Here is a 16,868-nt window from a genome sequence, read left to right on the forward strand (position 1 = left end):
AGGGATCCCAACCATATCTGCAGACGAAGGAATACAATTCAAAGTACCTAATTTTTCAAAGATACGATGCAGTAATTGGTTGAAACTATGATCATAGAGTTTCATAATAAAAAGCATCATCATAATAAAACTGGGAACAAATAAAGAAAACATTATCAAAAATTAAACCGACATGTATTAACTTAACTTTTCTTCCAAATAATTACCTATTTAAAATAGTTGAAAGAAAGAGACGTCATATACCGGAACATTCCTAGCCATTCAAAGACGGTTTTAAAGATAACTTGAATCTGCAAAATTTACATAAATTCAAAGGACTGAAAGTTTAGTTATGCTATGACGCTATATCCGACCTTATATTTTGTTTGAGGAATTCATCTTCAAAAACTAGAAGGCAATTACTCGACAAAGTATTGCCGTTATATCCACAGTTTAAATAAAATCCAAGCAATTCATTGAGTCTATCTGCCGAACTACCTGCTGGAAACATTTTAGTTTTACGAATTTCCTTTAAAACACCATAAAAATCGGGGTAAGCATTACTATTAGCAATCAGCGATTTAAGACTACTATTGGACTTTGAAATAATATTATAATGACCATTAACAGATTTTAAGAAAGTTTTCTTTTATTTAAAATATCTGAAACCCTGTTTAGAAGTTTTCCGTCATAAGTTTACTGCGAGAGCTGAAAGTTTTGACATCAGTACATATTCTAGCGAATCTTATCAAATGTTCAATAAAAGCACCATATGATGGTGAACTAGAAACATCGCCATCTTAAAATTGGTACTTAATTATTTTAAAATCAAAATTATCACGTTTATCATTAAGATTGATATTCAATATATCTTCCCTTACTTCGAGTTGCAGATCTAAATAGATGTTTTCTAGAGTAGGGTCCTCGCAAATCAGTGATTACTTATTCAGTCATATAAAGTGAGTGATTGAAACCAACACTGAGTGACTAGAAAAATGTACTAAAACCTTTGTATAAAAAGATATTCAACAAGGCTACAATTATGTAAAGTAAAGACTACTATTCTCAATCTATGTAAAACTGGAAATTATGACAACATTAAATGTAAGTGCGAGTCGACTTTTTACAGTTAACACACGGCACTCACAAAACTGCGGTAAAACAATCTGAAAAGTGTTAAAAACGGGTAAAATTAAATATATATAAAATGAAAACAAGCTTCAAAAATGAACATTTATCTTATTAGGCTTATTAATGACCTATTGTATGAAGAAGAAGATCAAATATGTGTAAATGTCAAAACAATAACACTATATATTACATGAAATATATTTGACTACAATCCCTTTTTAACATTTCCGAGCGCTTTTCCATAAGTGATGAAATACGAAACAAAATGAATGCGTTTAAACAAGATTTAATTTTACAGGATTGTGAATTACGCCGAAATGAGATACCTTTCCTTTAAATAAGCAATTTCATTTAAGTACAATCCATTAAGTTAATAAAAACTTCCGCGTCGAATACGATCATGCCGTGTCGTATTCATGCTTTACTTCAGTCCATTGTATACATGTTCAAATGTAGTATTTGTTTTCTAGTGCATGAATTAGGACAGACCTTAAGCTAAGTGTGGTTACTGAATCGAATCACAAATATAGGACTACTACTGCTTTACAACAAAAGTCGACATAAATCCATTGAGTTTATCAATGCAAATAACATTTTAAATTTACAAAATAGGAACAGGTGATACACGCTTTGCAAATTGAGGAAAATCACGGGGATTTTATCATCCTTTTAGAGAACAAAACATTAAGGATAATTTGAGTGAGACACTAATTCGACGAAATTAAGATATAGGAATGTAAATATTGGTCGGAAACTTTCACATTAAACAAAGAAGCATTTAGGTTTAAAGGGTTATAGAAGTGTTAAGTAACGTTTGTTTCAAGAATGGAGGTGAACAGTGTACTTGTGACTGGAGCTAACCGAGGTCTTGGACTGGAGTTCGTGAAACAGTTTCTGTCCCTTCCTAACTCTCCAAAACACGTGTTTGCAGGATGCAGAAATCCAGACAAAGCAGAGGTAAGAAATCATAGAGACGTTTATTTTCAACGTTCATGTACAGTTGAAAATAATAACTTGTAATTATCAAAATATTTGATCTTATAAATACAACTGTTAAATTATTTGCCTGCACTTTAACTCGTTTAATTAGTGTGTATCCTAAGCCTCCTTGGTTCGTAATTATTGCAACATCAGTTGAACACAGAACAAAAACTAGAACAAAACTAAAATCCTCCTAAGAGCATTCATCGTTGGCGCGGGGGGACTTCTTCGACATAAAAGCACCATGTTTCTTAATGAGCGAAGAATATCTTTTAATAAAAGCAAACATACAGACATTGTCGTTTAACAATAATGTCAATGTCATTATGCAATAATTAACTCTTTCACTAGTCGCACACTTTAAGATTCGTTTTCATCGAACCGCCGACAATTGTAACAACTGAGCTTATTCCGATGAAATCGGTATATTTTGGGGTTCATGTTCTAAATTGTATTATTTCAAAACCTCTCCTTTAAAATACCGTTATAAGATATTTACACCGAATCCGTCTCTGTGCATATAATCGAGGATTAAGATGATTTGTCATTAAACCAGGATGTAAAACGCTTGAAAGAGTGTCATTTCTACCATTTAAATTTCTTTCCCTGTTTAAAGTTTAAATGTGTGAATTTTAATGCGTATTAAATGAATAAATTTGTAAATAGACGAAAGATCTTTGAAAGATTTGTTGAATAAAAGAAAAAAAGATGAGGCATTTACAACGCTCAAACCCCTCAATTATACAGCATTATTTGTTCCTCCGTAACACAGTCCGTAGAAATGTTGAATAGTATTGAGATTTAACATACTTACATGATTTATATAAATTTTGAGTTGTTTCAAAAGACTGTGTTTTACTTTTTATTTTTATAGGCTTTACATGAGCTACAAAAGATTCACAAAAACTTGACAGTGATCTTTATAGGTAAGATCTATCTAGCGATTCCAATGTTCATACTAGTCCCAATTTCTCGAACATTTTAAGTCCCTTGTAACAGTCTCAAGCAAAGCATAGTTTTTTGCGATTTGGTGTATTTTGTGTTCTTTTTCATTTATGATTTTGTAAGTGATCCGATATTTTTAATTACATTCACAGCAATCTGGCTAAAAGATATGTGATTAAACTGTAACGTTTAAGATATTTGGAGTATTTATGTTTGTTAATTTCCTATAGGAAAACAACTACCTTATTCATGCAATAATTATTTTTAGATCTAAACGACACGAGTAAACTTGAAGAAACAGTCAAGGTTGTCCAAGAAAAAATGGGTGAAGGCCAAGGACTGAATATTCTTCTTAACAATGCTGCTGTTGCATGTGGCGACAATCTAGAGAAAGTCAACCAAGAATCGATGATCGACAACTTTAGAATAAATGCGCTTGGTCCATTAATGGTTTCAAAGGTAAGAAGTTGTTGCTTTCGCTTTTCAAAAATATCAATAGGCTTAAATTATTTACTAAATATATTTGTCATACAGGGAGTAAATACACTTAGTTCAAAATCTTTGAATATAATCGTTATCAATAAGAAGAAAAACAAGAATAACATTCATGGATAATCTTTTATGAAATTCGTTCCATAAGGCTTTAATCTGAATCTAATAAAAAATTAAATCCTTTTTTAGAATAAAAAATGTCTTCACTTGAAACTGTGTTTTAAGACTAATGCACATTACTTAATCGAGTTTGATCGTTGTTTCAAATTGTAGGCTTTCCTTCCGCTGCTTCGGTCTGCGGCGTCACGAGGAGGCTGCTTGTCTGTAACAAATGCGGCGATAATTAACATCAGTACTGGTGTGGCCTCCATAACTGAGAACGACTCCGGTGGAGGTTATCCCTACAGAACATCAAAGGTAAAAATCAATGCTGCCAATGATATAAGCAAAGGTCAAAGATAATCTTAATTCCATTACATTACATATCGAGGGGTGAATGCGAAAAGGTTCTAAGTGACATTAAATAAAGAAGCAGATAGAACCTTTTCGCTTTCACCCCTCTATATTCACCATTCTCATAATCAGAGCATTAATAATGATAAATCTAACATACACATAGCATCATCACCCTGGTGTACGACAATGATATTCACATATAAAGGGAACACCACACATACATTATAAATACGGATATGTTATCATATTTTCTTGCATTATACAAAAAAATAAGGAATAGTACAACATTTTAGCACTATTGACTTCAACACATTATAAATAATCTTTCAGAAAAGAACTAATATTTTATCATAAATTTCATATATAATTGTAGATTGAATTTAAGACTTAATGAGTATTGATCTTGAAGCATACTGTACCACCATTACAATAGCATGAAACAGTTAGCCATATATGATTTATTTCTCAAGGCTGCTCTGAATATGATAACAAAGAACCTGAGTGTCGATTTGAAGAAGGACAACATTCTAGTTGCGGCAGTTCACCCAGGATGGCTGAAGACAGACATGGGAGGAACAAGGGCTACCATGGAAACTGACGAGATGGCGAGAAAACTCATAGACCTAATGGCAACCTTTCAGAGCGAGGATTATACTGGAAAATTGTACCATTTTAGCGGAAGAGTTATGCCGTTCTGATCTGTATTTGTATTGATGATGCAATAGTTATACTTCGTTCGTTTTAAAGGAGTACCTTATACTATGATGACGTACTTTAATTGTTTGAACAGATCAATCATGCTAGTGTAGTTTTGCCATTATTATAAGACGCCGCCGTGAGGCCGAGTCTACAAGGATTCATGTTTACAAGTTTCAATAAATAAGGGTATTTGTTTGAATTTTTAGATTTTACGAAACGTGAAAACTTATAATATATGAAGTAAAGAAACCCTACTGGTTTAATATGTTATATACCTGTTCATGTCATATTTTAAAATCACTTAAATGTGTAAATTTTATGCATGTTACCCTTTTTCCAAACACGATAGAACTGTATATATTCACACTTAAACCTTTACAGCTGCGTCTGTTGATGTCTTGCATAGAATTTCGAACTTTTAATGTTTGAAAACAAGTATAACATTGTGGTTGATAGTTTTAAAATATATTCAAACTCTTATTGAACTCATGATGTTGCTTATCTGACCATCACCAAATTTGTTGTCAGGTGCTTTGGGTTTCTTGTTTGTTTATCTGTTTTGTCAATGCTACCAATGCACATAATCAGAGTAGTTTTAGGGATACTGGGTAAATTGCATTGCTTTAACATTCCCCTTAATAATCGGTTTTTAACAGAAGTTAATTATTTTGATATTTGTAAATGAACTAAACAACTATTTAAATCAGCAAATGACCGTTTTATTATTACAATAAATCAATTTAATATGTACTTCGTAAAACTTTGTCATCGACATGCAAACTATACAAATCATTATTTATTCTGGCCTAAGTCAAAGCATATATTTGAAGCTTGTCTGGGAAAAGTCTTTCGGTGATTGCCTATCTTCCATAGTTTCTAGACAGAAGCTTGTCTGGGAAAAGTCTTTATGAATTGAGGAAAACGTGTAATTGACATGCAAAGTACATGTTTTAGCTTGTTCAAAATCAGTTTGTTATTTTCGAGGGAGAACCGAGGAAAATATGTTGCTAGCTTACTTCGATAACAATTAAGGGTAAGTAATAAATGCATACAAACGAATCACAATTACAAACGCATTAGCTTCATGGATAAGCCAAGCTCAAGAACCTTAAGTTTGAGTATAGTTGAAGGCACAGGGATAAAAAAAACAGACACACAACGATACAAAAAGCAAGACACACAACAGGAAACAAAACACTACGCACAGTGATGCGCTCAATGAGGCACACAAAGAGACACACGATGAGACACACACCCAGGACACACAACACTTCGCACAATGATGCACACAGCGATACACACCCAGGACACACAACAGTACGCACAATGATGCACAAAACGAGACACACAATGAGACACACACGGGGCCAAACAATACTACGCTCAATGATGCGCACAACGAGACACACAACGAGACACACCGTGTCATTCAACATTACGCACTATGATGCGCTCTACTAGACACACAATAAGAAACATACTTGGACACGCCCTAGTACGCACAATGATGTGCAGAATGAGATTCACAACGAGACACACACCAGGATACACAACATTACGCACAATGATGCCGACAACGAGACACACAACGAGGCACAACATCGGGACACCAACACTACGCACAATGATGCCGACAACGAGACACACAACGAGGCACAACATCGGGACACCAACACTACGCACAATGATGCCGACAACGAGACACACAACGAGGCACAACATCGGGACACCAACACTACGCACAATGATGCCGACAACGAGACACACAACGAGGCACATCATCGGGACACCAACACTACGAACAATGATGCCGACAACGAGACACACAACGAGGCACAATATCGGGACACCAACACTTTGCACAATGATGCCGACAACGAGACACACAACGAGGCACAACATCGGGACACCAACACTTTGCACAATGATGCCGACAACGAGACACACAACGAAGCACAATATCGGGACACCAACACTTTGCACAATGATGCCGACAACGAGACACACACCGAGGCACAACATCGGGACACCAACACTTTGCACAATGATGCCGACAACGAGACACACAACGAGGCACAATATCGGGACACCAACACTTTGCACAATGATGCCGACAACGAGACACACAACGAGGCACAACATCGGGACACCAACACTTTGCACAATGATGCCGACAACGAGACACACAACGAGGCACAATATCGGGACACCAACACTTTGCACAATGATGCCGACAACGAGACACACAACGAGACACAATATCGGGACACCAACACTTTGCACAATGATGCCGACAACGAGACACACAACGAGGCACAATATCGGGACACACAACACTTTGCACAATGATGCCGACAACGAGACACACAACGAGGCACAATATCGGGACACCAACACTTTGCACAATGATGCCGACAACGAGACACACAACGAGGCACAATATCGGGACACCAACACTTTGCACAATAATGCCGACAACGAGACACACAACGAGACACAACATCGGGACACACAACGACACGCACAATGATGCCGACAACGAGACACACAACACTACGCACAATGATGCCGACAACGAGACACACAACACTTTGCACAATGATGCCGACAACGAGACACACAACGAGGCACAATATCGGGACACCAACACTTTGCACAATGATGCCGACAACGAGACACACAACGAGGCACAACATCGGGACACCAACACTACGCACAATGATGCCGACAACGAGACACACAACGAGGCACAACATCGGGACACCAACACTACGCACAATGATGCCGACAACGAGACACACAACGAGGCACAACATCGGGACACACAACAATACGCACAATGATGCGAACAACGAGACACACAACGAGGCACAACATCAGTACACCAACACTACGCACAATAATGCGCACAGCGCAACACACAATGAAACACACTGCGAGACACACAACTATACACACAGCGAGACACACAGCGAGACACACAACAGGATACGAAACACTACAAACAATGATGCGCGATACTAAACACACGATGAGAATCACACCGGGATATAACACTTGGTAAAATGATGCGCAAAAAACAAGACACACAGCGCGAAACACACCGGGATACACACCACTACGCACAATGAGGCACATAACGATACACACACCGATACATAACACCGATCACACAACAGTTTGTACAATGATGCGCACTTCGATACATACTTCGATACATAACACCGAACACACACCACTAAACACAATGATGCGCACTTTGATACATACACCGATACATAACACCGAACACAACACTATGCACAATGATGGGCACTACGATACACAACACCAATTCATAACACCGACAACACAACACTACACACAGTGATGGGCCCTACGATACACACGAGACACACACCGGGACACTCAACACAACGCACAATGATGCGCACTATGATTCACACAACGAGACACACACCGAAATACACAACACTACACACAATGATACACACAACAAAACACACAACGAGATACAAACTGGGATACACAACACTAGACACAATATTGGGCACTACGATACACACACCGAGACACAAATCGGGACAGACAGCACTATGCACAATTATGTGCACAACGCAACAAACAACGAGACAATCAACGACAAACACAAAACTTAGGACATCGATGTGCACAACGAGACAAACATCGAGACACAAACCGGGACACACAACAATACGCACAATAATGCACACAACGAGACACACAACGAGACGTACCACGTCTTGTATTCCATAAATATTTGACAATCGTTATTTATCAAAGGGATATGAATTAATGAACTTTAAAATAAGAGTTGTGAAGAAAACAATATTTCACTAACGGAGAGTCCGCATCCGACACCCGCTTCCCGGCGTCCTTAAATGTGTCCAAGTTAACATTTTTATGTAAACATTGGAAAAAATATAAACATCACTTCCGAATGCATAGTCAGACCCAAATTAGCCAAAATATTTATTTTCAGCTTTCTCTTTATGTATAAAAACTATATACATTAAAAATATATTACAAACAAAATCATTCGGCATATCCACTTGCCTACGTTATTTTGATACACAGCATTATAGCTCAATTTGCCCTCGATCAGACCACAAACTAGCCTTGTTTAAATACCTTTCAATATAATCTAATTATAGATCATTTCTCTTTGGAATCACCGCAAAAGTGTTGAGCATGACTTTTACCAAGTGTTGTCGTTACACTACAATAGCGCACTAACGTTTGTTAGTGTATACCCACATTCCGCCGTTACAGGAACTATTTGTGCAGTATTATAGACTAATTAGTATGATAACCAGGCTAAGAACTACAGAATAAGATCCTTGAAAATTCCGAGATTGTTGTCACGATAAAGTTAGAGCGTCTTGCCAAAACGGTGAAATACCTGAAGCAAAATAATGCTTGGACAATCAGAAAATACATACGCGCACAGGACATGAAACAAAATCTACACAGGCATATAAAAAGGGAGGAGATATTATAAGCATTTTCTTTGGTCTAAGATGGTGTAAGAAAGTGTGCAGGTAAAAATCTTCGTCTGACAGGAAGCCAAGTAATCCGAAGACATTGATTTTCTGGCATGCGAGTTAATGTAAGGTTAGCTACATGTTCTAAAAAACAGTGTATTCGGTGGCCTAAAAACACAGTTCTTGAATAGTGGAACAACAATACAATGGCACAAAATATTGTTTGAATTCAAGACAGATGCAGAATAAAAACTTAAATTAAAAAGCATATTCACTTATGAAGAAAAGTATGCCCATACATATTGTAACCAATGCTGGTAATGGTCAGTTGGAAAATGATCAATTAAGGGAATGGAAAATGACAATTCGGTAAAACTCTGATAATCAAAAGGCAATAAAATTTTAATTTTAGCATTTTGCTGCCAATAAGCATTGTAACCAAGTGTTAGGTTCTTATGAAAAATGGTGAGAGAGCGGATACTTTCATAGTACGCAACCCCATTGCGCGATCACAAAAGAACAAAAGAGCAGAGATGAAACAAAACTGTTCGAAAATGACCAAACATGTTAAAATACATATATTACTAAATGAATAAATGTTCTCTCAAAAATGAATGAATCAATTAATTAATCATTCGTGCATTTATTTCATCAATGAAGCCGAAAATGTATTCGACCCTAGGAACCAAAATGTAGAACAAATGCCAAAGGTAAAGTCCGCAGTAAGGTCCGTAAACCGCAAGATGCATGTTCACAGACGCCATCTCACTTCTGCTCGACGCGGAAACGTTTGCCTGCTGTGGTACATCCTGGACCATTGCGTTTCTCCTTAGACATCCTGGACCACAACTAACTCCTCTATGTGGTAAACTTGATTAACGATTTTAACGTGCGGGCGCCCGATCGACAAAGTTGGACTAGATGCTTAAGACGTTTGACATTCATAAGTTGAATATATCCAACTTGATCATCGCATTGTAAAAACACAATCATAGTACGTATAAATATTTTAAAATTAAACATGCGTAAATAAATTAATATTTAGTGATTTCCTGCATTCTAGTATAAAAATAGTTCAAATATTCATAAAAATGCAATACCACTGAAGCCTTCTCTACTGGGCTCTTTGACAGCGCGGTTGTCTAAGAACCGTTTGAATAAAACCGAGACTGCCGTTTTAGATGCAAATTTAGATGCAATGTTTACTTCCAACTGAATCATACCGAACGCGATTATAAATCCAAAATACATCGACCTTCTAAATCAACTCACCAAATCTGATTTTCTCCCCATAAAAAAGCATTAACTGACATACTTCACACCATATCTTTCTTAACATTTTGAAGATTTTACTTTTTTGCAAATAATAATAATAATAATAATAATAATAATAATAATAATAATAATAATAATAATAATAATAATATAATAATAACAACAACAATAATAATAATAATAATAATAATAATAATAATAATAATAATATCACCTTTTGAAAAACAATCATGCCTACGCTTCATTATCTGAATATAAATGGGAACATTTTCCATTACTGTTAAGAGCACATATCAATATGATAGATACGAGTGATTGTAAACGAAGCAGTTAGCAGTTTCTGTGCATTTTGCTATCAGTATCACATATATTGCCCGCCTCTGCTTCCCCTCCCAACCCAGGGGGTTGAGTGCCATTATGCACAATATGTCCTATAAGGGCCATCTCTATCTTGAAAAATATGAAATATGACATTATATATGTAATGTTATAAGACGGGGGGGGGGGGGTCATCAACACAACGAGATATATATGTTCTCCATTATCAGTTTCATGACACTGATATCCGAAATTTTATGTTCCGTATGATTGCAATTACTTCTGAAAGCCCTGTTTTCGCCTTTATAGCTTTCGTCACTGTCCTAATGCTGTTATTACATATAGAGATCTTTTTTCATTCCCTATAGCCTGAGACTGTCTGAGGAATTAATAAAAAATAAGGTGTTATCGCTTCGTAAAAGCTATTGACCTATTTTATTTATTCATTCCATTTTTTTTTATAAACGCGCAATGAGCGCGGATTGTTTTATTTAATTTCCACTCAGTAGTTTTAATTTGTTTCGCCAAAAAATGCTATTCAACCTTTTTTCATCATATGTTAAAAGCATTGAAAAGCAATTGTAAAAAGTAAAAGGTTAATATCATATGCGCCGATTTAAAATTAAATTATTATCGTAATTTCATATTATATCAATTAACATTTTGTGCAAAAAGAATAGACTCAAAATTATGCTTTTTTACGGAGTCGGTTTCTGTTAGGATCAACTTTGTTATTTTCAAAATATTTAGCAGTTCACTAATGGAGTATTTCGACAAGTAACTGCGTTATAAATTACGCTAAAACAAAACCCTAACAACTATATCTCCATGGCGAACAGTGTATGACGAACGATGTGTCGAAAATCTTTTACCAATTAATTAATAAACGTCTAAGAGTTGCGATTTACTCAAATATCCGAATTTATGGATCAGTTTTATACTTACTGGCCGATATGGTACATCAGTTTTAACCTCTCTGCTTTTCAGCAAACGGAAGTCAGACAATTATTTCTAAATCCCTTAAATAAAGGCAATGACAATAAACACATTTGTTTTATCAACTATTATTCCAGAACAGAACTCAAAATAAAGTTATTATATCACGTAGTGTTTTGGCGCACTGTTAGCATCTATACAAGTTATCCTTTCAGCGAACAGAGATATAGAAATATGACATTTAAATGTGAACACTTATAATGAGGACGAACACTATGGGCTATTTAACTTGGATTATTTTTTACTGGAACTGTCGGTGCCTGTGTTCGCCCAAAGAGCCATCGTGGATGTGTTTGCCAATGTAATGAAAATGTTTAGGCGCCTATATTCTCTATCATTCTTTTTCAACCATCGATCCATACTGTCTCTGATCCTTAAAGTCTCCACACGCACGCACGCACGCACGCACGCACGCACGCACGCACGCACGCACGCACGCACACACACACACACACATTATCACCATCGTACATGCGTATGTGTTCGTAAAAGGAAGAAAAACTGTTCAACCAACTGGTTCTATTACTACCAACGCTCAATACTGTCTCTCTTCCTTCAATAATCTCTCTCTTCCCCTCGCTCTGCCTTCCTAAATCTCTCTTTCCTGTCTTACCACCTTCTCTCTTCTCTACTGTCTGTCACAATAAACATCAATCCCACATATTCTAGATACTTAAAAATGGTATACAGCTGCTTTTAATACTTATTCGAAAAACTACAAAAACAAGCTTAGTACCCGATATAGCTGCCCTTACAGTTAAATTAACCTTGATCACCACAAAACTAAAACAGTATTACAATATTTATGTGAAAAAATACAAAAACAAGCTCAGTAGCCAAAAGTTCAAACATAGACCCCGTTTAATGGCACTGGGTAAACGTCAAGACACAGAACACAAAACAAAAAATAAGAAAAAGAATAAAACAAATAATAATAAACTACTTAACTCAAAGTTTTTCAATGATTTGGGACCCCAACTATATCTGCAGACGAAGGAATACAATTCAGATTACCTAATTTAAAAACTTTTTAAATATACGATGCAGTTATTGTATGAAACTTTGAGCATCACACACAGTCTGCCTTAAACAATATAAAGATATTAAGGCCTTTGTGATAACAGAGATTCATGATAAAAAGCATCATCGTATTAAAACTGTGAAGAAATAAAGAAACAATATCAAAAATAAAACGACATGTATTAGCTAAATTTTTTCTTCCAAAAGATTACCCATGTAAAGTATTTGAAGAAGGAGACGTCACATACCGGAACTTTCCTAGCCAGACAAAGACGATTTTAAAGATAGCTTGAATCTGCAATTTTTTTATAAATTCAAAGGACTGAAAGTTATGTTATGACGCTATATCCGACTTTATATTTTGTTTAAGAAATTCATATTCAAAAACTAGAGTGCAATTACTCTTCAAAGTATTGCCATTATATCTACGGTTTAAATAAAATCTAAGCAATTAATTGAGTCTGTCTGCCCAACTTCCTCCTGGAAACATTTTAATTTTACGAATTTTCTTTAAAACATCACCATAAAAATCGAGGTGAGCAATACTATTAGCAATCGGCGATTTAAGACTATAATTGGACTTTGATATAATATTATAATGACCATTGACTATGTGCGAGATCTGCATACCTAACTGACTGTTGTCATTCGCAATAGGGACCTCCCTTGGTTTCACAACTTAATCCGAAAACCTCTTCGACAAAGACGGCGCGCTTATAGAACGGCGAAACGTATACATTCTAAAGACCAATTGTGTATATACAATCCAATACGAAATCGCGTTACCAACCTTGTTCGAACTGCCATGCAGTCACACATTATGACAAACTAGCTACACGACTTAAGGAAAAAAACATTCCCACCTCCGATTTTTGGAAAACCAAAAAGAATTTCGCTATATCAACAATTTCATCTAAAGAAAACCCTCCACTTAGGAATAACGGTACTATCTACGAATCAGATACGGACAAAGCGAACCTACTAAATAATTTCTTCCAATCTCAGACTCTATTAAATATACCAAACAGGCCCCTCCCTTCCTCCACTGACAGTGATAATAAAAAACTACAATACTTTGTAATTTCACTTCAAGATGTAATTGATTCAATAATGGCTCTTAAAGCCGGCAAAGCAACTGGACCAGACTTAATAAATAGCTATGTCCTGCGGGAAGTAGCAATTGAAATTTCTTACCAACTCCTTGATCTTTTTAATCCCTAACTTCGTCTCGGTAAAGTACCATGTAAGTGGAAGGTTGCTCATGCCTGTGCTATTTATAAGAAGTCTGACCCTCAAGATGTTGGAAATTATCGACCTATTTCACTTTAAGTGTTGTCAGTAAGGTTCTTAAATTAATTTTGTATAAGTACATGTTTAATTTCTTGCGTCAAAACGACTATCTATCATCATTTCAATTTGATTTTGTTCCCAAAGACGCCACTGCAACCAGCTCGTATCGGTCTATCATTCTTTTTGCCTCGCTCTAGACGAAGGTAAAGAAGTAAGAGCAGTATTTTGTGATATTTCGAAAGCATTTGATCGAGTATGGCATGACGGTCAAATCCATAAACTTCGTGAAAGTGGTACGGTATTACCGGTTCTTTATTGTTATGGCTTCGTGGTTATCTCAGTAAACGTAAACAGCGTGTTGTTCTTTCTGGTTCTATGTCTGATACAGTTACAATATCAGCTTGAGTTCCTCAAGGCTCAATTCTTGTGCCTCTGCTCTTTTGTATCTACATTAATGACATTGTTGGTGATATACAATCACATATTCGACTCTTCGCAGATGATACAACTTTATATATAATTGTCGAAGACCCCGTATTTGCTGCACAGCAACTTACTAATGACCTAGACAAAATTCATATCTGGGCTCAGAGATGGCTTGTTACATTCAATCCCGCAAAATCCAAATTGATACTATTCACTAGAAAGTGTAATAGGCATGTGCACCCCTCAATATTCATAAATAATACTGAAATACCTGAAGTTACAACTCATAAACACTTGGGCGTCACACTTTCTCTAGGCACGATAATATTCAATCCGTCAAACAGAAGGCTTGGCAGCGAATTCACTTCATGCGATCATTCAAATACGTTCTTGATCGTAAATCGCTTGAGGTTCTGTATTTCACATTCATTAGGCCTTTGTTGGAATATGCCGATGATGTCTGGAATTATCTAACGAGGATGACTTAGAAAAAGTTCAACATGAGGCGGCAAGAATTATATCCAGTGCAACTCGTTTAGTATCTTTGACACATTTTTATGTTGAAACTGAATTCGAGCCACTCAAAGAAAGGCGACGTAAAAATAAACTCTCTTGCAACAGCATATCTAGCTTCTCCGATTCCAAGAAGAGTTGGCGATACTGCTTCGTATAACCTTCGCAATGCAGCTAACCTTCGAAACATTTCAAGCAAATCACAGTTGTTGACGAGTTCATTTCTGCCATCAACTATATCCGCATGGAACGCACTCCAGGAAGAAATTCGTTCATCGCTATCCTTGCCCTCTTTCAAATACAAACTAAGAACATAAAACAAGTTCCTGACTTCTACTACGAAGGTGACCGCAAATCTTGTCAATCACGAGAGGTTGCGTATGCACTGTAGCAACCTTAATGAGCATCTATTCTCAAAAATATTGTCAACAGTCCTACTCGTCAATGCGGTGAAATTGAGGACACTTTCCACTTTTTCTGCACCTGTCCATTATATAACGTCCAACGAAATCATTTCATTTGTCAGTTATCCACCGTTGGTCATTTTTTCTTCCACTTTTACACTTTGGATCGAAGGAAGCTTCATATCAAACAAACACACTTATCTTTGACCACGTCCAGAACGATATACGCCAATCTAAACGTTATTGAGTACAAATTCCAACAAACCTTATCCCGATCCCGATCTGACCAGTCCCTGTACCACCTTCCTTATAACACCTTCCTTTTCTTCAACTTTTATCCTTTCTTCCTTCAAACTAATTGATTTCAAACTAAAACAACTTGATTTTTACATAGCATAGTTTACACCATACAACTATAAGATTATATTTATTCCAGTCACTGCAACATGCTCACCAGCCTAGCAGCGTGAATGACTTATAAAAAAAGAAATATACAATATAAGCCTCAAGGCTTTCTTCTCAAATATGTGTACACTATTGTTTCGTGCATAATTTACATGTTTTTTGTTTCAATGCATTACGTGTTCGGTCTTTCTTAATTTTGATTATGCTCAAATATGTTTAACTAAATCTAACTAAGTCTTGGACTGGAGTTCGTGAAACAGTTTCTGTCCCTTCCTAACTCTCCAAAACACGTGTTTGCAGGATGCAGAAATCCAGACAAAGCAGAGGTAAGAAACCATAGAGAAATTTATTTTCAACGTTCATGTACAGTTAAAAATAATTACTTGTAATTATCAAAATAATTGATCTTATTAATACAACTGTGGAATTAGTTGCCGTTATTGTAACTAGTTAAAGAAGTGTATATCCTAAAAGTATTTTTCATAGCCTAATTGGTTCGTAATTATTGTAACATCAGTTGAAACACAGAACAATAACTAGAACAAAACTAAATCCTCTTAAGAACATTCATCGTTGGCGCGGGAGGGAGGGTCTTCGACATAAAATTACCATGTTTCTTAATACGCGAAGAATATCATATCTTTTAATAAAAGCAAACATACAGACATCGTCGTTTATAAAATTTAAGTCAATGTCATTATGCAATCATTAACTCTTACGGGTCGCACAAATTAAGACTCGTTTTAATCGCACCGCCGACAAGAGTAACTACGGAGCTTATGAAATATGAAAATAATTACTTGTCAAAATAATCTTCTCAATACAACTGATAAAATTATTTGCCTTTATTGTAACGCGTTTAAGAAATGTATATCATGAAAACATTATTTCTTAGCATCATTGGTTCGTGAACATTGCAAGATCCAGGGGCGTAGCTAGGCCTAGAAAACTTGTAGGCCTCCTTCAAGATTTCTTTAAAAATAGAAGCAAAATGGTACAATTTCGGAGCATTCCAGGAGAAAAAAGGCACAAT

At 36.0% G+C, this 16,868-nt stretch overlaps 3 protein-coding genes across 3 annotated transcripts; all 3 read left to right on the forward strand.

The window, feature by feature from the left end:
• Positions 1–1,544: 1,544 nt before the first annotated feature.
• Positions 1,545–5,433, forward strand: LOC128231794 (C-factor-like). Its single transcript, XM_052944991.1, has 5 exons — positions 1,545–2,067; positions 2,966–3,017; positions 3,305–3,495; positions 3,802–3,945; positions 4,455–5,433. The coding sequence occupies exons 1-5, from the start codon at positions 1,936–1,938 to the stop codon at positions 4,680–4,682; spliced, it is 747 nt and encodes a 248-aa protein (XP_052800951.1). The 5' UTR covers positions 1,545–1,935; the 3' UTR covers positions 4,683–5,433.
• A 492-nt stretch (positions 5,434–5,925) lies between these two features.
• LOC128229857 (GATA zinc finger domain-containing protein 14-like) lies at positions 5,926–7,032 on the forward strand. The gene is made up of 2 exons (XM_052941736.1): positions 5,926–6,000; positions 6,145–7,032. Exons 1-2 carry the CDS (start codon positions 5,926–5,928, stop codon positions 7,030–7,032), a joined length of 963 nt encoding a protein of 320 aa, XP_052797696.1.
• Positions 7,033–7,151: 119 nt separating this feature from the next.
• LOC128229859 (probable serine/threonine-protein kinase fhkB) lies at positions 7,152–7,526 on the forward strand. Its single transcript, XM_052941738.1, has one exon. The coding sequence runs from the start codon at positions 7,152–7,154 to the stop codon at positions 7,524–7,526; it is 375 nt and encodes a 124-aa protein (XP_052797698.1).
• Positions 7,527–16,868: the final 9,342 nt, after the last annotated feature.

The sequence above is a fragment of the Mya arenaria genome, chromosome 4 (assembly GCF_026914265.1).
Source record: "Mya arenaria isolate MELC-2E11 chromosome 4, ASM2691426v1".
Lineage (NCBI taxonomy): Eukaryota > Metazoa > Mollusca > Bivalvia > Myida > Myidae > Mya > Mya arenaria.